Here is a 25,988-nt window from a genome sequence, read left to right as displayed (position 1 = left end):
CTGCTTGCTGTCAAGTCAGGTGTTTAACCTTGGGGCAAGGTGTTACCTGGAGAAATATATGTCACTTCATCTGATTAATTTGTCTATGTGTAGTGTAGAATTGCTTCACATGTGTAAATCTAGTTTGCCAGACTCTCACTCAGAAGAGAGATTGTAATAAAGTGCTTCCAGCTTTTGCGAGTGTTTAGCCTGTTCTCGGGAAGGATGAGCCAACAAACCCAATGACAGCTGCAGCTGGTAAATCACAGAGTTTTAGCAATGCTGCTATCCATTCTGGTGCATAAATTCCCCCATGATCTGTTCTGAATGTTAAAAAATCTGCTGCCATCTTAGTAATAAACACACATTAGTTGCAGTTTTTAAAGAGGCATTTAGAGCCTTTTGGATACCTACCAGACTGCATCAAACTCACAGTAAAATGGAGCTGAGATATGACAGAAGATGCCGTTTACTGGGGCTACGGAAAATGTAAGGACTGTTTATACATTATTCTCCAGACTAGTCTCAGACACGGGAGCTGCGTGTCATGTGGGGTATTTTGAGGATGACAAAATTATATGCCCGAAGATGAAGTAAACTCTAAGCTGGGAGCTTTGAGATCAAGTCCTGTGTATGCCCTTCAGACCAGTTATTAGAGTTGTACCTGTGCTCCTGTCCTGTGTCTTACCCTCCCCTGCATCCCAAAGGAATAGATTTAAAAATTCAGGTGTGTAACACTGAATGGGGCAGTGGCTGCAAGCAGCTTGACACAGTCTCAGATTTTTGCTTGTGTGTGTAATCCCTGTTACCAAGTCATTAGTGCCTGTTGAGATATGTAGGGATATGAAGAGATATGTAGGAAACAACATATAGAATCATAGAATCATAGAATCACCAGGCTGGAAGAGACCCACCGGATCATTGAGTCCAACCATTCCTATCAAACACTAAACCATGCCCCTCAGCGCTTCGTCCACCTGTGCCTTAAACACCTCCAGGGAAGGTAACTCAACCACCTCCCTGGGCAGCCTGTTCCAGTGCCCAATGACCCTTTCTGAAAATTTTTTTCCTAGTGTTCAGCCTAAACCTCTCCTGGTGGAGCTTGAGGCCATTCCTTCTTGTCCTGTCCCCTGTCACTTGAGAGAAGAGGCCAGCTCCCTGCTCTCCACAACCTCCTTTCAGGTAGTTGTAGAGAGCAATGAGGTCACCCCTCAGCCTCCTCTTCTCCAGGATAAACAACCCCAGCTCTCTCAGCCGTTCCTCATAAGGCCTGTTCTCCAGCCCCTTCACCAGCTTTGTTGCTCTTCTCTGGACTCTCTCCAGAGCCTCAACATCCTTCTTGTGGTGAGGGGCCCAGAACTGAACACAGGATTTGAGGAGCAGTCTCACCAGTGCCGAGTACAGAGGGAGAATAACCTCCCTGGACCTGCTGGTCACGCCGTTTCTGATACAAGCCAAGATGCCATTGGCCTGGTCTAGGGCCTAATTACTGATGTACAAACTCACGTCCCATCCATAGCCCCTAAATACGTATTAGCATACGCATTTATGACTGCTCACTGATGGCTTCAAAGGAAAGTCAGCTTTTCCTTTGGTCTGCTTCTGCTGGACATGTGTTTCCTGAATATTCCCTAACATCAGCCCCTAGGACAGGATTGTCCAGGGAGTCTAAAACAGCTCCTGTAGAGAAGAGGATGGCCAGCATCCTCTGATGGCAGCATCAGCTGCAGCTGTCGTTGCTGGATGATCTTGCCTCTCTCCCTTCCAATTGCTTTGGCCAAATACTACCCACAATAAAACCGGAATAAAGGTGCAGTTTAGAGACGGAAACAGATACCAGTGACCAAGGCTGAGTTTAAAATCTTTTATTATTTAGCTTTGCCAAACAGATAATGGAATCTTAAGTTGATTTGCTAAAATGTTTTGAAGTGGATGCCACCACTGCCTGAGACAAAGAGGGCCTCAGTGGCAGCAGGAACCCTTAGGCTATGGCAGCCGTTCAAAAGAACACTTTAAATTTTGTATGCAACAATGTAAACTTCAAAAATAGTAAACTATAACCTTTCCCCCCCCTTTTTACATAGCATGTGATCTATCACAGATAGAAATTTAATGGCGAACCAAAATCGCATAAGTAAACATCCTGGTGCTTACAAGTTTCATAAAAAGTGTTACATTTGATGTAAATATCTTACATTTTTTACTTTTAACACTCACAATTATGGAGTAAAAGCAACTAGCGATTCACCCCCTTAGTCCGTGCTCTCAGACTGTACATCAGCAACCACGCTCCTGCCAGCCCCTTTCAACATTTTCAGTTGGATTGTCCCACACATGACCAAGACTCCCCCTTCCTCACACTGGTGTTAAGTGCAGCTCCACACAGGGGCAAAACCTGTGCAAGTGAGAAGAGAACCAGGTCTCCTGCGCGCAAACTTGCAGTCCCCCGGGCCCCACATTCCCACAGAAGCCACGGCGTGTATGGGGGGCACGTCCTGATGTCGGTGAGAATTTGGGGTCCTCTGGGGCCGCAAGCCTGAGCCCTGCGATAGCAAGTGCCTCACGGCAGGACCTGGTTCTGCGTGGATAAAGACAAGAGTTCTGTAGAAGGCACTGGATTTCTCTTGCATGATTTTAAACGTGGACTACAGTCATGTGCAGAATAAGGAGATCTGGGCTCTAAACTGCTTTCTCTCTAGTGCTTCAGTGCAAGCATTTTTAGTGCTTGAATTTTCTCCTGGTTGCAGCACAACACGCGCTCATCTACACAGAGCAATTTCCAAAGCTCCTTCCTTCCACTCTTCCCCCCCATCTTCCTGCCCCCAAAAAGATTTCCTTTTGGCTTCTTAAAAAACTTTCAGAGTACAGCTCTGGTCAAAAATAAATGTGTGATGTAGCATAGCATTTGTTTCTTTTAAATCACAGTGTGCAATGCATCATTCGATACCTAATGTTCAAAATGTCTGCCTTGCTTTTCATGAAAATCATTCTTTAAAATAACCTATGCAAATATATCTTGCCTATATATTACATTCATTTAAAAAGAGAAGAGAGGTTCTTGGTTTGCAGGTTGGTTTGTTTTTTTTTTTCAGTGTACTACCTAAGTGAAAGGTCTGATGTGAAAAAAGTACAAGCAAACTGGACATGCCAAGACTCAATGCCTTAGATGGTGATCATATCAAAACTGTACAGGTATGTACACCGTGTTGGACAGGTGTGCTTCTTCCCAAGAAAAGACCTTTGCATCATGATATACAAGGTTAACCACAAAGTTTTGGTAAAAAGAGCATTTAATGAGCAAAGGATGACATGGAGGGGCGTGTTCTCCGGCTTTTGTTAGGCAGTCCTGAAGCAATGTCTCCATTTCCTTCAGGGATTTCTTCCTTCTTCCGGACTTTGAGACGCGTGAGGAGCTTTATTACCCAGACATCCCATTCCTCTGGCAAAAGCAACAGGAGGAAGCCCAGGCCAATAATGATGATGGCAATTACTCGGACACTGTTGAAGACTATTTCACTCGTGTAGTGGTCAACAACTGTTTGGGACATTGAACGGGCGTCATTACATGGGACAAAGCATTAGGGCAGTATCCCCTTACCTCCCCCTCACCTCCCAGGCTCTGAAGGTTAGTTAGGGTAGGAGAATATGACCACGGAGGAGATGGTGGCAGTGAAACTACCCTTCCTTCTGGTTTAGCACACAGCAGGCTATGGCCCCCTTCAGAGCAGGCAGACCTGGCCTGGGGTCTCAGGGCTCAAAAGGTGATGATATCTGGAGCTGCAGTTGTTGTCCGCTGTAGCATTGTCTCCCTTGCTCACTGCCAGTACGGGAACTCTCACTGAGGTCCAGGTATGGCAGAGAAAGGGGCATTGCCCTTCCCTGGCACAGCTGAGAAGAAAAATTGTGCAATTTTTCTTCTCAGCTTGACTGCCCTGCTAAATTAGAAGCCCTGCACATGCTGAGCTGTGCACACACTCTGGGGGGGATCACACTGTTTGGTACCAAAGTCTGACACGGCAGCCAGTGATCTCTTGCTCTGCATGCGTGTTGTCAGCACAAAGCTGGGACCTACCACCTGTGCTGTGGTGTTAGTTCAGCACAGTGTGTTTTAAGAGTCTGGTTTGGGAGAGGTGGATCTGCTTTGGGTCAGGTTTGCCATTGCGTTACCCTGCCCAGCTCTTTTGGGCTCTGCAGCCTCTTGGCTTTTGCTGAATTTCAGAAAACTGATAATCTACCAGGCTATGCCCAGAATAGAATTGTCCAGTGCTCCTGATAAGCACCCGCAATATTATTTAACAAGGCAAGCAGAATTGCTAATACATATTTGCTCTAAACTATAAGCAATTTTATTTGTTTCAATTTAGTGTTAAGCCTGCCTTGAAGAAACTATTGAGAACTGATTTCTACTTCATCCATGAGTTTTCATCACAGCCCAGAGATGGATAACTTCAAATACAGTTTGTTTTTCAGTATACTGGCTTCTTTGGACAGTAACTTAAAAAGCAATTCTAGGGATTATGAATATTCATGTAATATTGTACAATACATATTTAACATGCCAAGTATATATTTTGAATTAGTGTCATCTTTGTAAGTCATTGAGAGAAGACGCAGAACACATTTAATTAAGCTATTTGCTTTTATCTCTGTTGTGTATTTGAAAGACCACAGACTTAATGTGTTCATTAAGATGCAAGGCAGAAATTCTTACCTGCATTCACTGGCACACTCAATACAATTCCAAGAGAAATCAAGGTGGGGTAGGTAATAGCAATCCCAAAATTAAGTAGAATATTGAATGCTGAAGAAGGAAAGAAAAACATCTTTTACCACAGTGATATGTGGCAGAGGGGATGTCACTTGAAACATTTATGCTTTCTAACCCCTTTTGTATGTTGTTCATATAGGAGGCATTAACTTCTGGAAGGTATCTGTGGACGGATGCCTGTCCTCTTGCTTGAGACACTGCTGTTCCCAGGGAATTCTACATCCCATTGGAGGCCAGTGACAGGATCAAGGGAAGGTTTGTTTACAAGCTGTCTCTCAGCATAATCTGCATTGATTCCCACTCTCTATACCAAGCCCCTTTGCCTTGCTGAAAGACTAAACAAACTTCATTTAGGAGGTTTCAGCCAAACAGTTGCTTTTGTCTGGATACTTTCCTTGTAGAAATGCTGCTTCTGACTACAGGTGGAAGGTGCTGTAAATCCAGCCCTCTTCCTGACAAGAACTTGCTAAGCATAATTTCATACAATGAAATTATAATTTCATAATTTCATACAATGAAATTATAGTATCATTACAACTGAATGATTTTAATAATATCACTCCATTGCAATACCATACACAGTTCGTGGAGTGTGTTATGACAAATTAGTAATTGCTTTGGACCAGATTCACCCTTGTTTTACAGTGACTGGCTTTGGGAAAGTCAGGAGAGCCTTGCCAGTACTAAGCTTGTCAGGAGCCTACTGTTTTCTATTTGTACCTATACATTGCACACCCCAGCGATAGCTTGCCAGGTTCTGTAGTACCTCCTTACAGAAAACTTGCACTGAATCCACTGCTAAGTCAACTGGAGGTACTTTGAGGGTCTAGCATGGTGACTGTTCAGGGTAAAAGGAGCTGAGACTCAAAACAGGGATGGAGGAAGGCTATTTTCAGTAGAAATGAAAAGCACATTTTAGGAGATGTGATGCCATCATCCAATTTAGGAACTAACTGTGGCAGCACAATTAATACAGCCTAGTTCCCTTAGTGGCACAGCAGTGGCAGCAGAAGAGAGGAGTGCTGCCTTCCAAATTCTCATCAGTCTTACGCAGTGCTACATTTTCAAAAGTTTCCTGCTCTCTAAGAACAGCAATTCACTATTCTTGAAGTCAGCAGAGGCATCAGAGGCTGGACTTTACTGGAGTGGCCTGACCTGCTTGCTTGGGGGATGCTGATGAGCCCAAGGTAATGTCCTGCCAGCAGGACTGCTACCCATCACAGCAGGTAAGCATCACTTGTCTCTCTGAAGTGGAATTAAGGAGTAGGAGTTAGGACAAGCTTTACAATTTAGTCCCCCAGCACCTTCTAATGATGGCCACAATATTTTGGCTTGGTAATAACAGCAGGAGCGGGGTCTACATTGCCAGCTAGGAATGGGCCCTCTGTGTGATTGCTCATGCGAATAATTAGGTTGAGAAGAATACAGCCCCAGTATGTCAGAGGTCTGCAGCTTCCACTAGCAACCAGTTTCTGGCACCCTCCTCCAGCCCAAGCAGTGTGAAAGCCCCCGTCTACTCACTCAATAAGAGAACTGAAAATCCACAGAGGTTTCCCCAAGGAACAATGTCAAAAGAGATCCAGTACTCCACTTTGGTAAAATAAAGGATGACGGGAATACAGGTAACAAAGAGGACGTTGAAGACAGCTAACACAGACAGGAATAAGGCAGCTTCTCCAAATTTAGCACTGCCCAGAAGAAGTTTGAATAAAACCTACAAAAGGAAAACACATGGGTTTAACTCGCTTGTACCACTTCTCTGGGAGGAAGGCTGCTGTCCTGGCTCCAGTGGCTCTTAGCATCTTGGCCCACTGGCCAGTGCTTGAGGCCAATGGGCTGGGTGCCCAGCAGTGTCAGTCAGCGCCTGTGTGGTGATGCTTCCCAGACACTTGAGATGGCAGCTCATGAAGAGCAGCTTGTGTACCCCAGCCTTTTCCCTCCTGGCATCCCCATGGAACACAAGCAGGTGCAGCTGCCAAATGAGCCCATGAGGGACGGACGCTCAGCACTTTTGGTCATGCACCTCACAAAAGAAATGGTTGCTTACCCTAAGCCTAGACCCTTTGGTCATTCCGGATACCCCATCCCTGGAGGCATTCAAGGCCAGGCTGGATGAGGCTTTGAGTAATCTGATCTAGTGGAAGGTGTCCCTGCACATGGCAGGGGGATTGGAACTAGGTGATCTTTAAGGTCCTTTCCAACACAAACCATTCTATGATTCTGCACACTTCCTCCAGGAAAACCTCCAGAAGATTTGACTTAAAAAACAGAAGACTTGGTGGGGCAGGGCAGAGGGAGGAGAGGAAGTAAGGCATATGTGTTCTCTCTGCATGAGACATCACTGGTCCAGGCCTTGAGCTGCCTGCCACTTGAGAGCACTGAGCTGGTGAGCAATGCTGCCTGGCTGTCCTCCCACCTTGTCCTGTGAGCACCACTGTCTCTGCCTCTTAGCAGAGTGCCAGAATGCTTTCTCCCTGGGAACTCATCCCCAGAAAGAAGGAAGCCCAGAGCATAGCTGCAGCCTGACTAATAAGACTGCAGGGAGGGATTTAAAAGCTTTGGTTTGTTAGTGGGAGAAAGGATAAAGAGAGAGGAAACAAGGGACATGCCAGCCCATCCGGGGCACCCCCACAGACGGGTCTGCTCTGGGATGTGCATCAGTTTTCCACCAGAGAACTGCAGAGGATCTGATGGATCCCATGGGCTCTGGGTACAGCTTTCCCGTGCCACGGGCTGCAAACCATGCGAGCTGATGAACTCTAACTTATTGATTTGTGCTGGGATGGCAGACTCCCTCTTCAGTGTCAGTTATCTCTTCCCTTTGCCTACACAGAGCCCTGCAGGCAAGTCTGTAGGGCTGCCAGGCTCGCAGGGCTGCTGCCCAGTCCCAGCACCTCGCAGCCACCACTGGTGTGTTGCCCCTGTCAGGGCGGGCAGCTGGCACAGGCAGGTTAAAGTGTCTGTCTGATGTAGGAGCACAGCTCGAGGCGGCTCTGCTGCATGTGCTACAACTTATCTGCCTGGCCCTTCAGCACACAAACCTGAGCCAGACTGCAGAATGCAAGAGCAGAGTGGCAGCAGCAGAGTAGCATTCATCGCAGAACAAGCCGCACAGCTCCATCTGTCCTTGCATGCAATAACACTGCAGAGTAACTCCCTCCGGCACTGCCACCATCACAGGCTCTGGTGGAGCAGCCCTGAGACTCCTGTCCCTGCAGCAGTGCCATGGGAGACGGGGCAAAGCTATACTCTAGCCTTGAATAAACCTGCCTGCCTGCAGATGATTCCAGAGTCATGGCATTTCCTTGGGTCTGTAAGAAATTTCATTATCTATGTAAGATAGGCTGAGAGCAAAAAGCGTTGCTGCACAGTTGCTGAAGGACACATCTCTGTTTGCTGGGTCTCCCTGGATTGCTTGTGTTAAGGCCGCAGGGCTTGTCTGGCCAAATTCTGTTGAAGGACTAGTACAGTGCAATTGGTTAGACCACATAGAGACGTCTACACCTCATCGCAGCCTATACGTCTGAGCCAGGGGGGTGAACCGCACCCTACAAGTGCTTATTCCTCTCTGTGGATTGTGACTCTGAGCACCACGAGCAGCACAGGGGCAAATGTACGTATGTGTCCCAGGCTAAGTGAAATGGCTCTCTGCCCAGCAGAGAAGGCTGCATGTCATCTTACACATAGTGCAGCTTACCCAGCTGCTCAGGACAGACCTCGATTCATAGGCACGTGTTATTGGATTTTCAGCATGTGATTAATTCCATGTTATGCAATACTTTAATTCCAACATAGGCTACATATGCCACTGATGGAGGACTGCCAAGGGGAGGTGACAACGTGAAAGAGAAGGTAAATCTCTGCAGGTAGCTTCCAGAGTGAGTGGTCAAATCCAGCACCTATGGAAAAGCCACCTCATTTTTCAAGAAAATGGGACATCTGTAAATCCTCCTCTGGGCACTGAAAAAGACTCTTCCAAGGAAGCAGGGGATTTTACTCTAAGTGAGGGCAGACATCAAAGCAAGTGAATACCTGAATGCAGTGTTGCAGAGTCAGTGTGTTTATGGCACAGCCCCTCAAAGAAGGGCACGTGGCACTGAACTGCATAAAGGTCTGCAAGTAAGACAGAAGCAACTAAAGTGAGTGATGGGGGGGTGACTGATTGGCATCTTTCTGGGCATGAAGACCCAGGTATGCTTACCTTGTAGAGAGCAGACATTGAGGCAGAGCCCACCACCAGGGCTATCCCAATAACGGAGTGGCTGTGAAACCCATCAGCGTACGTCATCATAACTATCCCTGCAATAGCAAATATAGCAGCCACGATCTGATTGGAGACAAAGAAAGAAAGCAAGCAAGCGTTACTGGACAACCCCTAACATGCAAAAAACATGAAAGCAGCTTTAAATGAGAGGGCAGTACTTCTGTATCATCTGCTTATGTAAAAAACTAGTGGCAAGCCCAGGTCAGTACTCGCAGAGCCGATGCTGCTGCCTGTTGTGGCTTCCCTGGCTGTAGGGAAGCTTCAGGAAGAACTGTGCAGGAGCAGCTGCCTCGTGGTGGGGAGGAGGTGTGCAGCAAAACAGCAGGGCCCAGTGTCTCGGACTCAGCTGAAGTGGGTATTTAATCTCTGTCACTGTGTCCCCCCCATCAGTGGGTCCCTGCAGCTTGTGTGTGACAATAGTACACAAGTATTAACTCCCTGGTGCTTGCAGGAAAGAATTTGTGTCCTGTGGAAGTTTTGTAGGAAAAACTGTTTTGAAAAAACAGGGGAATAAAACTCAGACAACTACTTGCCAGTTCAGACATGTCATTTCAGAGGATAGAGGAGGTTTAGCCAGCCAGCCAGCCAGGCCCACAACAGCGCCTAAGGGGTGTCACCCAAAGAGAACTGGCATTCATGAAAGCAGGGGACCAACTGCCCAATTCAGCTGTGTCAGCAAGAGATCCTTGTCTTCTCTGGGGCTGCCCTGCTAGGTGCCTCAAGCCTCCCCAGGTGGTAACTCTGGGGTGAAAAGGGCTTTCTGCATCCTTCGTGCATCCTGGCTCTGCAGTGGTGTGACTGACACCCTGCTTAGACCACGTGCCCTTAGGCTGCACAGTCCTGGTGACGCTTCTAACATGACTGGGACTAGCATGAACATTTTTTGACCTATAGCTGGGTCAGTGCCAACCAACTGACCCCTCTCCTGAGGTCACACTGGGGTTTTAAGCTCCATTGACAGACTGCAGCTGCCTACACATTCAAAAGCAAGGGCCTCCTCTCTTCCCTTTCCCGTTCACCAGAGATGCTGGGGCTGCTGTGAAGATACAGGGGGAAAGCCTGCGTGCCAAGCTCTGCTGATGCCTGATGAGCAAGCTGTGGTGGGGGGAACCTCTTTTACCAGCTGTAGATCCCCATCCCAGCAGCACCAGCAGCCGCTCCCCTGGGCTGAGCTGGGCCTGGTGCTGGGAGTCACCTATAAAGCTTCCACAATCACTCAGAGCCCTCCTGCACTCTGACATCATCACCTCCAATCTCCCTCATGAGCAAAATTCCCCATTTTTGCAAATGGAAAGGGATCAGTTTCTCCAGAGGTGTTGCTGTAGAATGACAGGGTGGTGTAAAGGTAGAAAAAAGCCCGTGTCAGCAGAAGCTGACACTGCCTGGAAAATAAAGCTACTAATACCATCTCAACAAGAATGGGGTTGAGGCTAGAAATTGCTGTACTGCTGTTCCAGATGCTGCATGAGCACATCATCGTCAGGCTGTAAAGGCACAGGGTTTTCCTCAGCTGCTCAGCCTCTCACACAGCCAAGTCACGAGGTTGCAGCGGGTTCTGAAGATGCTGATTTATGACCTGATCAGAGCGGAGCCAAGTGAAGGCTGCAAAGGCTGGGTGTGCACAAGCTGAATTTGGGGAGGTTCAGATACAGCATCTTGACTTGCAGCCCCATTGGCATCAGAACTCTTCATGCACAGCTGTGGGGCATCATTTCTAAAACAAAGCTTGGTGATGGTGTAACTGTAACTACAGTCCTGGAAAGGTTAGTTTCTAAGGCAAGGAAAGACACACTCTCCCCCAGAGGCCCCTACCCCAACGTGTGGCTCTACAGCAACACGGGCCTGTGTCAGATAAGCAGGACTGAAGGAGCTCAGCAGCCCTGGTGAGCATGCTGGTGCTTCTTAAATAAAAATTTAGACAGAGTGCCCTCAGAGCACAAGAGAGAAGGTCATTGAGTGAGACTAGCATGAAGCAGGTGCAGAACAATGAAAAAGAGATTTGCCTGCACCCAACATACAATTCCCCAAGGAAAGCTTTAGTATTGGCAAATGGCTTTAAATTAGAAGGGGGAAGATTTAGATTAGACACAAGGAGGAATTTCTTCACAATGAGGCTGGTGAGGCACTGGCACAGGTTGCCCAGGGAAGCTGTGGCTGCTCCATCCCTGGAGCTGTTCAAAGCCAGGCTGGATGGGGCCCTGGGCAGCCTGGGCTGGTGGGAGGTGTCCCTGCCCATGGCAGCGCGGTTGGAATTAGATGATCTTTATGGTCCCTTTCAACCCAAACTATTTTATGATTCTATTGCACACTGTGAATGTGAAAAGTTTATAAGGATAAACTCATGAAAAAAAAAAAGATCCATCAAGGCCTATTAACTATAGGAAAACTGTTTCCATCTCAGGAAGTTCTTCAGCCTCATATTGCTAAAGGCTGGAAAGTCTCATGAGGAAATACCATTATAAGATTTTCCTGTTTAGACAGATTTTTCTAGGTGTCTGCTACAGGCAGCTGCTGGAGCCAGGCTCCTGGAGCAGACACACCTTTGCTCTGACTCAGTATGACTCTTTGTGGAGCTGCAAGATATGTGACTTGGGCTTACCTGAAAGATGGCAACCCCAGCCCTTCAACAGCACATGTTCTATAGACCAGGTGACAAAGAGTGGAAGATGCAGTGCATCCTGTAACATCTGCTCCAGGCACGGCTGTCTCCTGTCTGAGATGCATGGGGCTTGACTAGCCTTCACTGCAGAGCCAGCTGGAGACCACATCCACACGCCAGGCTGTGGCAAACAGTGGGTACATCTACGCATATCGGTGAGGAGATCCTGCCCAAGCCCCCACTGGCACATGCAGCTCCACTGCAGCTGAAACTTGGAGGATGCATTAATGAACTGCAGAATAAAAAGCATCCAGTTTTGCTTTCAACGTTAGGGGCTGGCTGACTACTGAGCACCTCCTGGGAGGCTGGATTTCTGCCTGGTTGGAAAAGACGACTACTATTTGGGATTGATAGTGTATTTATTTCCAAGTCCCACTGGCAGGTGTGCTTGTCTATGCATTATGTGTGCAGGAGACACTTGCAAGCAATGGCTCTCTTGCATCCTGAGCTGTTTTCTTTACTGTGGCATGGAGGGAAATACCAATACCCAAGATCAATGCAAATAAATGCATTCAGCAAACAGTTTTGCTGGGGCCGGAGTCCCTGCCTCTTCTATCAAGTGTGTCATGAGTGTCAGATGAGTCTAGGGCTCTCCTGTCAACATGCCCAGCATGTCACATACACTTTCTCTGGAAGCTTTCAGCCTGTCTCTCAAGCACATTGTTAGCAGCAGTGACAGGCTGCTTGCACTGCATTGTGCCATGGCCACCGGCCCGTGGTTACTTGCAAATGCCTCAGCACGGCAGGGCTTGCAGAGGCAACAGCTTCATTACACGTGGGTCTTCTCTGAAAGCAATACAACAGCTCGCGGCTCAGTTGGACACACTGTGCTCTGGTTGCAGTGAAGGGAAAGGGGAAGAAGTGCAACCTCGTTTCAGGCATGTAGGCATATAAAAGTGCCTGAGTGGCGAGGATGGGATTTTGTAGCTTGCTCTTACATTTAAATTCCACCTAAATTGTGATTTAAGTGCTTGTAGAGCTAGTAGTAGTTGCACTGCTGAAGGTGAAGTAGAGTACTTGTATATGCTTAAACCTCCCTGAGCTGGTGCCTTTCTCACTTGGCCTCTTCTCCAGCAGATGTGAACAGGGAGTCGGAGCTTTGCTGGGGGGATGGAGAGGGAATGTGGGATGGCTCCTGCTTGTTTTAGGGCAAGGAACCACCTCCATTTCAGCCTCCTTTGACAAATAACCTCGCAAAGGGTGATTCTAAATGGGTTAGCACCCACAGCATGTCCCCGAAAGACCACAGGCTCTGGGACTGTGCTGTGTGCTGGCTTACAGTCCCCAGGTCATTCCCAGAGAAACCCCAGCAGCTGCCCTCCTGGCTGCCAGTCCCAGGAAGCGGGCTTTGTTTTGGGGTTCATCCTGAGGCTGGCCCAAGCATGCCTGCCAAGCAGCGGCCACACTCACTGACTGCTGCTTTTCACCTGGGCTGTATAGAAAAGGGAGGAAAGAGGGAAGAAAATGCATCTTGCCAGAAGAGTTTACACTATATACCTCCACAGACAGGAATGTCCCAGCACTCCTGCTGTGCCACACAAAGCTGGTGGAAGGACTGCTTGTGCTGCTCTCTGCCCTGCCAGTCCCCAGGGACAAGCACGTCCTCACTCACTTTTTGCAACATGTCAGGATGCCACATCTGCCCAAAAGCAAATAGCTCAGTCCTCCTGTGAGCCCCTTGCCCCTGTGCCTAGGCCACTTGCTGACCTGTCACGAGGATGGGAAAAGGCCATGTTCTTCCTTGAGCATGGAAGTGGCTTCTCAGGAAGGCCCTTCCCCTCAATCTGGTACCCCTTGTCAGTGCCAGATGCCATGGTCAGGGCTGGGTTGCATGGCAGAAGCATCCCTACACCCCTCTTGCTGCTAGGCTTTTAGCAAGTCAGCCTTTCCCAAGGCAGTGCTGATAAGAAACAAAGGACAACTGGAGATGGCCAATACCACCATTTGGGTCTGCTTCCCTGCTGCCTTACTCCCCTTTAGAAAGGAGGGATCCAGAGCAGGATTAGTTCCTCAGAGCCTGTCACCTGCCATGCACAAGAACTAGCCTGGCCAGGAAAGTGCTACAGAGCCCCCGACCACTTTGGCTCTTCATGCACAGCCATGAACCTGGAAGAGCATGAGAAGTGTGTCTGCTCTGGTGTCTATGTGCCTGTATGGGTATCTCGACACACAGGCTGGCTTCTCCCCCCAGACCTCAGCCATACCCAGCAGTGAAAGATGGCACGTGAAGATCAAAGAGCAAGCTGCACACGCAGGAGAGCAGCAGTCAGCCATCCACACACCTCCCCTCCTGGCATCCCACCAGCACTAGGTGGATGGGCAAGCACAGACACCAGCTGGCCAGGCCAGGCTTTTGGCAGGTTCATTTTGAAACAATTTCCATAGCAGCCTTTTGGCTGCCACCACCACAAGGCTGGCCAAGCTCTCCTGCTGGAGAGCTTCCCCGAAAAGTTAACTTCCTGAAAAGTTAACTCTTGGTTGCTCCATGCAGCGAAGGCTAACAAACTCTTCTGAGCACTGAAAGCCCGGGTGGGTGAGCAGAGAGCTCTTCAAACAGTAGGTGAAAAATAGGTATTATTACCATTATTGCCGTTAATATTAATAATATTAATAACTGCCTGTTGGTGCAGTGAGGTGCCTTTTCTTTGCAGTTACTCCCAGTGTTGGTGGATCTCCCTTGGTCCTGGGGTGGTGGGTCACTGGGGCGGATGCCAGGCACTCATCTGACTGGTTCAGCTGCCAGAGGACACCAAGTGCCCAGGGTGTAGGACTAAAGGTGTAACCAAACATAAAAGCCACTGGGAGAGCTGCCCTGTGGGAGCACACCTGCCACCCCACTGCCTGCCGTGCTGCCTGGCCCTGTGCCCACAGACGCTGGCCAGGCGCAAGTCCCCACATACCAGCATTACGCCGATCCTCCACCACCACCACATAGACAAGCTTTGGCTGAGACAGCAGGACAGACCTGCTCTCCTCTCCGCAGCTGCTACTGACTAATACAGGTGCAAAGAACAACCGTGCTGCCCTGCAAGCCTGATGTCACGTGTAAGAAAGATGAGGGCCCCGTTACATACACAGGTTGGGACCAGAAACACATTGTGTGCAGCCAGGAATATGCAGTTAGAAACAACTTGATCTGCTGCCACAACCTGGGAATTTTCCCTTGGAAGGGGCAGGCACAGGCTGATGTGCATCCACATGGGTATAGCAGCTCATGCCAAGCTCTGTAGCAAGTCACCTCTTTTTTCTGAAGGAAAATGCTCGAAGGCACCAGGTGGGGAGAGACGGGGACTGAGCAGGGGACACAGAAGGACACATCCCTACTATGTAAGGATTTCTATGCTGACTTGGCCATCTGCAAGGCATGCTGCTCAACTTGGCCGGAATGAGAGAAAGGGAAAAATAAAGGCAGAAGAGTGAGGAGGAAGAAAAGAGACAGATAAGGTGTCACTTACCCTCACTCCCATGAACCTGTCCCTCAGAACGATCCATGAAAGCAAGAACACAAAAGCTTTGTTGCAGCAGAACAACACGGAGACATCCGTAGTGTTTATTTTCTTTATTGCATGTAAGTAAAGGTAGTTTGTGAGTGTCCAAAGAACACCAAAGGGTGCTGCCTTGGTAAAAAACACCTTCAGAGTCAAGCCATTGTCTCCGAAAAATCGGCAGCACTCCCTAAAACAAGGAGAGAAAGGCAGCGTTATTACACAAGCCATTCACAGTCTGCAGCAAATATGCAGGTTTCATTTCCTTCTTGCTCCACTTCTTTTTCTTTGGGGAAAGAGAGGTGCAAACCTTGAAGAGAAGAAGAAATACAAGTTTCAGCATCTTTTGCAACAGCCACCACCTGCACAGGGTATGAACACGCAGGGGCTTTAAACATGAGAGGGACAGCACTGAAAGAGCAAGGGGAAAGGTGAAGCCAGGAGGTGAAATTCCACCCTCGCCATGAGTGTCTTCACACTGGACTTCCTGGAACAGCACGACGCCATCCTCCTCCTTTCATCCCTGTGGGCATCGGGATGCTGAGGGGCCAGGGCCAGGGCTGGTAGCAAAGCTCCTCCACAACCCTGATGCCCATCCGTGATCTGCTATGCAGGACTTAGAAAGATCTTTGCGGCTTGCAGGAACCTGCTTTGGGTTTTCTCCACCTGTGGGGTGGGTCCCGGCTCAAGACCCTTGGGAGAAGCAGACAGGAGATGCCTGGCAGCTGCTTGCTGGGGTGAGGATGTGCAAAGGGACACGGTGACACGCAGGGATGCACCAGGTCAGCTGGAGTGGCAGCAAAGGGCAGGGGAGTCAGGAGCTCATGTATACAGCAAGGGCTGGGGATGCTGTGAATCCTCAAGGGGGAAGCAGCCATAGCAGGTACAGCCCTGTGTGGGAAAAGGTAACACCAGCCATTTATTTGTGCCCTGTCTGACAACGAGAGAGCTGAAGGGGCACAGGAAAGGTATTCAGGGAGTCTGAGGGCAGCTGCTTGAGCCTGGCTGGTGAAGCAAAGCTAGGAAAAGATCACATGGAGGAGCTGAGGAATGAGGAACAGCATGAGCACCTCAGGAACCTGAGGCACAAATGGGAAAAGGGGATTGGAGGTAATAGGTGCAGCCAGGCCTTGCTGCTGTGGCTCTGGCAGAGGCAGCTGGTAGGGGGCTGGGATGGGGTTGCAGGCATCACCTCTGTGGAGATACTAAGAGGTGAAGCCTGCATGCAACCTGCTTCTGCCAGGCAGCAGAGCTGGAAGCTGCTGCCTGCAGGGAAATTCAATACTGCAAAGAAGAAATGCAGGGAACTGCGAGGTTCAGGGTGCAGCCTGCAGGCTGCTGAAGTGTGCAGGTAGTAGCCCACAGTGGTGCCAGGGCCTGGGCTGGCTTTGCTTGCTTTCAAACCTGCAAAACCCATGAGCCACTGAAGTATTTTAATGAGGTGCTTTGACAAAAATAGAGCAAAATTAGATTTTCCTCTTACAATGAATGCCCAATGCGTTTTTACTGCTGCCTTTAATTTTAAGCTGTTTGTTTCCTGTGCCTATGCACGTAAGATTCATTAGTTGGAGTATGATGAAAGCGTGATTGTGATCCACTTGCTCAGAAGATGGGGCTGCATCAGGTTATTACCTAAAAAAACTCATCCACGCTTTGAGCCTTTTCAGGTTTCCCTATCACTAACTCTCTGCCTACACCCTTTCTGCTGCAGCAGGCATAAGGCTGCAGAGTAGAGGAAACGTATTTTTTGTGTTTGCTGTGTTTCGTTGCCTGCTAGTCTCTTGTGTTGAGTTATGGCTATGCAGAACTTGTCCATCTCTTGATGCTTTGGTTGCTGTACACACACACACACACACACACACACACGCACACTCTTCCATTTGAGCTGCTGGTTCTGCATGGTGTCACTCAGTGTCACAGACAGCTTGTGAGTGTCCTTTCTCCTGTATGAAATTACTTGCTGGCAGCAGTCTATTCTCTGCAGAAACTCTTAACTACATCTCTGTATCAGCAAAAGAACTACTCCTCTGCACCAGAAACCGCATCGTGACTTCCATCCTGCCAGCACCATGCAGGGCTGTTCAGGGATGCGTGCAGCACCAACAGATGCTGCCTGTGCTCAGCACATGGCCTGGATCCACTCTCCCTCTTCACAAACACTATACCCACTTCCAATCTGGCCTTCAGCCCAGTGAAGCACTGCCTGTACCAGCTACTTGCCACAGGGGATGCAGGGAGGGCACAGGGATGCAGACAGAAATTGAAAAACCCAGTCGTGAACTTCACTAGAGGCTTAAATCTGCTTCCCAAGACGTTTGACTGCCAGTTTGTCACAGGTAGCTAGTCTCTAGTGCTCTGAAGACAAAAGCTGCAGGCACAGTTTAAATTAAATGACGTAAGGGAATTTAGTAATTCCCTTTAGTATTATTTAGTACTAAAATCCCTTTAGTAAGGGAAGGACAGGAAGGTTGTACTCAAATGAAAGGACTAAAATGGAATTTATGTTGGGATTCATTCTAGGGAAAAAAAAGTTCCTCCTGCCAAAAATCTGTTCCCTACATACAGAACTGGGTATCACTATTGCATATACAGGAGAAACATGCTTTTACTGTACTGTGGGCCTGACTCTCGTTTAGCAGATGCTACTAGATTCATGCAGCAGAATAACCTGGCACTTGCCTGCAGCCCTGAAGCACCTAGTGTAGTGTCATGATGCCCCAAAGGACAACTTTGCCTTGTCATGAATCAGGATCCTTTTTAACAGGGTATACAATAGAGCTTTCTTTTAGCTGTTTTGACTGGTTTCATCAAGTCTGAACTGCTTCTTGTAGAGTGGCTCCAGCTTCCAAAGGAGACCTCCTTTTTGCAGAGGTTTTGCCATCCAGCAAGGGGTTATAAAGGAGCTTCTCTCTGAGGACACCCAGGGAAGTGGAGGGTGCTACCAGACATACCCGCATGCACAGCAAATGTTGTTGCTGGTGCACTACTGAACCATAGATATTTTGTGGGGGTAGCAGAGGGGTCAGATGGCTTTCTTGGACCTGGTATCATCAGTGAAGTCTGAGGAGCTGCTGGGGAAATGTGGTATGTTTTGTGTGCCAGGATGACTGTATACTGTACAATAACCCCCTCACAGTTAATTGTCTTCCCAGATTTGCTGCTGCTTATTGGGGAAACTGATTTTTCCTTGGTGCCATAATGCAGCTTGTGAAGCCGTAGCACAAAGTGTTTGATGAAGAGAGTTGTCAGCGAGTAATGGTAGACAAATAGTTATGGGAAGCAAGACAGGACTGTGCTATAACCTACACTGTAATCCCAAAGCAGTCAGGGATGAAATCACTCCAGAAAAAACAACTTTCAACTTTAAATATTTTGATAAAACATTTTGGACACAGTTGTTCCCACTGTCCAGTAATTTCGGTTTTGCCCACAAGGGTACATTGTACCCAACAAATATCCTGATATTTTATGGATACTCTTTGGCAAAACCAGAGCTTGTGTTCTGTGGTGCTTCAGGCATGTCTGACTGCAGCAGGAAAGCCTGACTATTAATATTTCAACAACAGCACCTGCTAAAGAAAATATTACTTTTTAAGAAAGACAAAACCTACCCTACCTGGAGGGCAGTCTCAAAGCATTCGATGCCCTCTAGAGCCTAACCCAGCACCAAGGACCCTTGTATAAGGACTGACCTCAAGTCTCCCAAAGCCACAGAAGTGATGGGGAGCTGGGGTTGGTTCCCCGACGTTTTACAGGACAGTCTCTTGCAGGTCTGCCTGCCCAGGACAGGACATGGAGGGAGTCCTCTGCTTGCACCAGAGAAAGCTGGCTGCCTCAGCACCACTGGTGAGATGGCACAGGGGATCTCCTCCAAACTTGGACTGCTTGCTCTCCTCTTCCTCAGGATGCTGACTGGGATGGGTGGTGTAATGCTGCCTGGCTTTCAGGGCATCCTCTGCATGGGAAGATAGCAGTGGGGACAGATGGAAACCTGCACATAGGTACAAAATTAAGCAGTGGGAACCACACACACCAGCAGTTCCCTCTTCCAAATGGGGAGTCTTGTCCCCTGCTGCTTGTCACAGAGTGCCCTGAGAACGTACTGAGGCCTGATGGAAATGTGTATTATCACCTGGGAATGCTACATAGATGCTACAGCACTACAGAAGCTGTGCTGTAGAAAGATACTACGTAGAAGCTTAAGGCACAGAAATCATACTGTTCATATTTTTACTCTGTGTTTGCTGGTTTCTTAATCTTTCACATACGAGTCACTGTTTTTCCTCGTAATGTTTTTAAATGTGTATCTTCATTAATCCAGCAAATGGCAAATTAGCTCTATCCCATTACGCATGTCTCCAGCACAAAATGACTAGCAAAATACCTCTGTCACCGGAACCAACCATTCCCAGTGAAGTAAATCAGAAGTAGTTAGCATCAAAAATTGCATGCTAAGTAAGAGTTAATGATATTATAAGCAGGTGTTGCAGGTAAATAAACTTGCAAACAAAATATGACAGAAAAGCTCCATTTTTTTTTCCCATTGAAGTCAGTTATATGTTTAACACTATTCACCTTCCACTGCCTTTTTTTTTTGCCTTTAACTACTGCTAGGTAGTTGGGATGTTTCTCCATTGCTTTGAACCTCATGCAAATGAATGTATAAAAACCTGACAAGAACAAAAGGAATGCTTTTTTCTCATATTTTGCAAAAAAACTCAAAACCCAACTTAGCCACCTATAAAGAAGAAAGGTAGACAAGAACCAGAAAAAACATGCCCAGTGTGTTCCCCCAGACTGGGGTTTGGTCTCTTGATGCTCACTGTGTATCAACTCTACGCCAGGAAAGTCAATAAGCCATTGAAGCTGCCATCACATCTTTGGGAAAGATGCAGCAGAGCAGAAAATATCTGGGAGGAACACACATCCTAAGGGGATACTTTGCACAAGCTGCTTATTTCTCCTTTCCAGACTGTTAACTTTTGTTACAGTTTCTCATTGTCGCAGTGTTCATACTAAGCATTCTCCCCCAAAGCAGGTTTGGATCTGCTGTTGCTCCTAGCAGATGGTATTTTTTCTTTGTAGACTGTGCTTCTTACTTCGACCTTGCAAGGTCTGTACCTGCAAACTGAATTTGGCTAAATTACTCCTGATTTTCAGCAGAGTGAGCACTGCCTCCCTGGAGCACAGCAAAGCTGCCACCACACCAGTGAATCTGCCCTCTTGATCAAAGATTGGCTAGCAAAACTTGTTTTGCTAATCCCTGCACTGAGTAGGCCTTCATGAACAAATAATCTGCAGATGCACTGCTAACAGTCATACATTTTTCTGTCCAACATATGAAAAAAGAGACATGGACTAAAATGTCCCACCACGTCTTCTTGGGGGACTCACAAGCCAGTTGCAGCAAGCAAAAGTAAACAAGAGAGATGAGGTGCCCCGGCTGATAAAAGGAGGGAAGGAAACTAAACCCAAGTTTAGTTTCTCATAGTGAAAAGAAATTCCTGGGGTATTTTTTTCATAGTTCATCTTGTTAGGGCCACAGCATCCCTCATGCATCACGCTCACAAGTGGAAGTAGGTAAAAGACTGCTGTGTACATAAAAGATATAAGTTAAGCCAAAATATTCCTCAGAAATGCTCTTCAGAAGCATAGTTGCTGTGTTTCCCAGAAAATAGGATCATGCCTTCGGCTCCACTTCCCCACCCCTCTAAGCCAATGCTGATATGAATAGCAGTCATGACAAAATCAGCCTCTCGGGCAGATTTTGAAGCAGTGTGAATGAAGGGTGGGCTCATAACCCCTATTTTATAGATGTGCAAGCTGGGGCAAGCAGAGGTGAAGTCTCTGAGTGCTTGAAAGAGGCAGAGCAAGGGCTGCTTGTAGGCTGCACCTTTGGAGGACTGGGGATTTGCTTTTCCTTCATGTTTATTTTATAGCCGCCTTCTGTTACTTATCAAGACAGCCCTGACCGCCTTTTTCCTGAGTCACTGCAGGTTCACATGCCAGCAGAACAGTTGCACAGAGGCTCCTGTGGTGTGTCCCAGATCATAAAAAGCTGCGAATAAGTCTGCTAGCCTCAGCACTTTGCAGAGAGGTGCCCAGGATTCCTGCAGTGGCTTTTATTGCCCTGCTAGTCCGAAGCTCCTACAACAAAATCCATTTATCCCTGCCTCCATCTTTCCTCCCATGCACCTGGAGCAGCCCAGGATAGCTGGGAGAGTATAAGCTCCTCCTCAGTTTCTACAGGGCAGAGGTCTGAGACCTGCCCTGGATGTGCTGGTACCCCTTGCCTCCTGTGCTGCATGCACAGCCTGTTGAGGCATGCTGCAGCCCATGGCCATTAGCGAGAGGACAGGGCCAGGAGAGCAGCTGCGTCGCTCCTTTAAGACACTTTGTGCTTACCCGGTCCCATCTATCAACGCTGGGGACTGAACTAGGGCTGCTTATCCTGGCTCTTAGGTCTCTCATTATAGCCTACCTATCAGGAGACTGGAGCCCTGCATTGTGGCAGGTAACATCAGCTCTGGTGATGGCACTGGTTTCTGGACTCTGAGGCAAGGAGCGTCCCTTATTTTCCTGGAAAATGCCTGGCATGTTTCAAGTGGCTATTAACTAATACAGCCCACAGTAATGGCTGGTGAAGGGGCACCATTAAGCTGTTTAGTGAGTGACACATCTCAGCCACGCATTTCTCCTTTACCAGATCTGTGCCCGAGAAGAGCTGAAGGAATGCTTGACTACTGTCAGAAAAATCTCAAATTTGGAGCATCCTGTCCTTAGGAAGGACAGGTTGTCATAAAAGTACCATTTTTTGCAGCTGATTTCACAAGAAGAAGTTTAATTGATTGTTCCTGTCTTCAGGGTCAGGTCAATTTGAGAGCATGTCTATAAATCTTATGCAACATGAAATTCAAGCAGTAGGTCGCCCATGGTTTGTGCTGTGCTTTGTCATGCTGGTGAGCTACTCCCAGCCCAGCGACGAGCCAAGGTCCATGCCAAGCACATCTGCTCATAGCCACCCCACTACAGTAAGGATTTCACCCCTCCCTGGCAGAGATCCCCCATCCTGTGCTGTCCTTTCAAGTGCCTGGGGCTCATGCTGGAGGGATCCCCAGCTGACAAGCAGAGTGGGTTTCAGGGCTGTGCACTAGCTCTACGCCCAGCTGTGGACAGGCTGCAGAGGGGAGCTGCTGTGGCGTGTGGGCACTGCTCACATGGGAGGTTTAGTGTTGAACAGGGACCCACGGTTGTTGGCATTAGACCATTTGTGAGGGGATAACACCGCTGTTAAGGCTTTCCCCCCACAAGTGGAAAACAGCTTTTACATGCCATTCCTCTAGCACAGTTCAGTGGCACAACATGATGCTCTACCACGATACATAATTCAAAACATTTATTTCCAGCTTCATTTAAACTCAAGTGATGGTGACATGCCTCACAGCTCTGCTGTCTGAGGTGTCTCAGGACTTAGGGACATCAGACTGTGGAGGAGAGAGGTGGGTGATGGGGCAGTGCTGCCCGCTACCAGCTCCAAGTAACCGGGGGCTTCTTTCAGAGGGACTGTGGGGTGGCAAGTTCTACTGTGACCCCCAACAGCTTGTCACATCCCCGCTGAGACCCGTGAGCTGCAGCTGAAAACGTCTGCAAGGAGCTCGGTGCTTCTTCTGACCTTCCAGGTGTGGCTGGCAGCAACCCCAAGGAGGCAATTTGGAGGCTTGGGGTGGGGTCAAACCTTAAAATCACTGCCTGTAACCCAAGACAGCCCCTTGCAGATCCCCTTCCTGTGGGAGGGCGCAGAGGCAAACCACAACTCATAGCCCCTTCCTGAGCTTCCAAGGGGGGAGCGAAGCAGTGACCTGGCCAGGGAATGCCAAACCTGGAATCTATGAAAGGATAGACAATTTCCTGGTGCCAGCAAATTCCCACGCCTGCTTTCCTCAGCTCTAGGGATGAATTGGTGCAGAGTAAGTACACAGAAAAAGGCCTGAACTGACACGTAAAGCAACAGGTAGATCTGGGGCTTGTCACCAAACTTCTCTGATTACATGAACTGAAAAATACTGTTCAAGGGATTAAACAGTTTCTCTGAAATGGACGTTACGTACAATAGCTTAATGGCTTGTTAATGCCTGTCATCCCATGCATATTTTTCTGTAAGCATTTTAATAAATGCAAGAAATTACCATCGAAGTCAATCTAGCATCCAGCTGCCACATTTAGATGTCCGTATCTGATGTTGACCGTTACTTGTTTCTACATATGACTTGGGGCTGATGTTCTGTCTTTAAACTTTTATAAGCTCTGGGAATTTCCAGCTCATTTGCAGAAAATTTAATTCTGATAAGCAATGAAATAAAAAAAAATTCTTCTCTTAAATGAAACTAAAAATCTCCAGGCTGATTTTCCTTCTCTGAACTAGAGAGGCAGAAGCAATTGGTTTTGCTCAGCACTGTACACATGCCAAACTAGGCATTTGCACAATAAATGGTCCCAGGAAACGCTTAGCTATGGATTTACATAATACACCAGAACGGCTCCAAAAGAAGCAAATAATACAAATCTTATAAACCACCTGAATACACATTTCCAAGACAAGCCTCAGCACATTCTCAGAAGCCTCAATAACAGACTGTTTAAACTAACATTTTTTTTAAAAAAGGTTTAAAAGAAAAAGACCAAACCACAGGGAAAATTCACATACTGTTATCTGGTCCTCCATCCCACAATTTGCTGTGCCCAGGACACTAAATCTATTTGGTTTGCCTCTGTCCATTTCACTGAAATGAAGTAGTCCTAGGACACACTCTGCAGCTTTTCATACGTGACTACAGAAAAAGGCTTCAGGAAATGGATCGCATTAGGATAAATATTTAATTTAATTTTTGCACCCAAACATACTGCAGAATTTTGCATCTCGGTTGTTTGTTGTGAGAGCAGGGACCACCAGCCACCCCTGAGGGAACGTAAGGGAAAACGTCATGGAGAATGTAAAACTGTGAAGCAGCACTACCACACTGCTGATGCTTTAGAGGAAGAGCACTGGCTGTGGCAGTGCAAACAGACATTGCAACAGATTTCCCACAGTCACATGTGTCCACAAGCACAAGAGTGAGCTGAGCAAGACAACTGGGTGATCAGGCCCAGTCAACATGGTCTTATGAAAGGCAGGTCCTGCTAAACCAACCTGATCACCTCCTATGACAAGGTGACCCACTTAACGCATGAGGGAAAGGCTGTGCATGTAGCATACTTGGATTTCAGTAAAGCCTTTGACACAGTTTCACTGCTTGAGAAACTGGCTTCCACTGGCTTGCACAGGCACATCCTCTGCTGGGTTAAAAACTAGCTGGATGGCCGGGCCCAAAGAGTGGTGGTAAATGGAGCTAAATCCAGCTGGAGGCTGGTCACAAGTGGTGTTCCCCAGGGCTCAGTGCTGGGTCCACTTCTGTTCAATATCTTTGTCAATGACCTGGATGAGGAGATTGAATGTAACCTTAGTAAGTTCATGGATGACACTAAGCTGGGAGGAAGTGTGGAACTGCTTGAGTGTAGGAAGGCTCTGCAAAGGGATCTGAACAGGCTGGATCAATGGGCTGAGGCCAATGGGATGAGGTTTAACCAGGCCAAGTGCTGCATACTACACTTGGGATACAAGTCCATGCAGCACTACAGGCTTGGGGAAGAGTGGCTGGAAAGCTGCCTGGCAGAGAAGAACTTGGGGATGTTGGTTGACAGCTGACTGAACATGAGCCAGCAATGTGCCCAGGTGGCCAAGGTGGCCAATGGCATCTTGGCTTGTATCAGAAATGGTGTGGACAGCAGGACCAGAGAAGTGATTCTGCCCCTGTACTCAGCACTGGTGCGGCTGTATCTTGGATACTGTGCTCGGTTTTGGGCCGCTGGCTACAAGAAGGACATTGAGGTCCTGAGGCATGTTCAGAGAAGTGCAATGAAGCTGGTGAAGGGGCTGGAGTCTTATGAGGAGCAGCTGAGGGAGCTGGGGTTGTTTAGTCTGGAGAAGAGGACACTGAGGGGAGATCACTGTCTACAACTGCCTGAAAAGGGGTTGTAGAGAGGTGGGTGTTGGTCTCTTCACCCAAGTGACAGGAGATAGGATGAGAGGGAATGGCTGCATAGCTGTATCAGGGGAGGTTCAGACTGGACATTAGGAAAAACTTCTTCATGGAAAGGGTTTTCAAGCACTGGAACAGGCGATGCAGGGAGGTATTTAAAAGACAGGTAGATTAACTGCTTAAGGGATATGATTTAGTAGCGGACAGGTACAGTTAGTAGTGGACAGGTATGATCTCAAAGGTCCTTTCCAACCTAGGGATTCTATGATTCTATGATTCATACTTGCAGAGTGTTATCACAGAGGTCAGATGGCCCCACTGAATTTCCCCTGCAGTGTGCTGTGTGGGGCAGGTTGGCATCTATGGGTCTTCCATCAGGCCAGAGAAGATGTGTCATTTTGGAAAATGCAAGTATCGCTGCCAAACAGCAGCTTTTACATCAGCTCTGTCAGTCCCCCACACAGGCAAATGCAGGCACGTCACCGCAGAGTATGAAGAGCAGTCAGTAGCCGTACTCAAGCTAACTATGGTCCTTATGGAGTTATGGAGCAAACTGACAAAATAAGCAGCAGCGAATTGCCAGACGGTATTTACTTGAGAGTTTAAAAAAGCCCAACAATGAAATGGGGAATTCGTAATGGGGCTCTGTAATTTTGCCTTTAAAACTGCCTTCTTGTCCAAAACAAATTTCACATAGATACTTTAAATCTAATTATTGTTGTGATTGTGGCTGGGCATCCACTTTGAAGATGACCAC

At 47.8% G+C, this 25,988-nt stretch overlaps 1 protein-coding gene across 2 annotated transcripts in view; it reads right to left on the bottom strand.

Moving 5' to 3' along the window:
- Positions 1-1,842: 1,842 nt before the first annotated feature.
- SLC35F3 (solute carrier family 35 member F3) overlaps positions 1,843-25,988 on the bottom strand; it is a 178,542-nt gene continuing 154,396 nt past the window's right edge. The window contains exons 4-8 of one of the 2 annotated variants that reach the window (XM_069852329.1): positions 15,126-15,345; positions 8,949-9,074; positions 6,269-6,461; positions 4,691-4,780; positions 1,843-3,514 (exon numbers count right to left, since the gene is read on the bottom strand). In XM_069852329.1, coding sequence (XP_069708430.1) covers positions 3,270-3,514; positions 4,691-4,780; positions 6,269-6,461; positions 8,949-9,074; positions 15,126-15,345 — 874 coding nt within the window. In that variant the 3' untranslated portion in view covers positions 1,843-3,269. The remainder of the gene's footprint in view (positions 3,515-4,690; positions 4,781-6,268; positions 6,462-8,948; positions 9,075-15,125; positions 15,346-25,988) is intronic. The other variant, XM_069852330.1, reaches the window with a different exon arrangement.

The sequence above is a fragment of the Phaenicophaeus curvirostris genome, chromosome 2, assembly GCF_032191515.1.
Source record: "Phaenicophaeus curvirostris isolate KB17595 chromosome 2, BPBGC_Pcur_1.0, whole genome shotgun sequence".
In the NCBI taxonomy this organism is placed as follows: domain Eukaryota; kingdom Metazoa; phylum Chordata; class Aves; order Cuculiformes; family Cuculidae; genus Phaenicophaeus; species Phaenicophaeus curvirostris.
The sequence above is the reverse complement of the archived record's forward strand: the minus strand, read 5'-3'. Positions and strand labels throughout refer to the sequence as shown.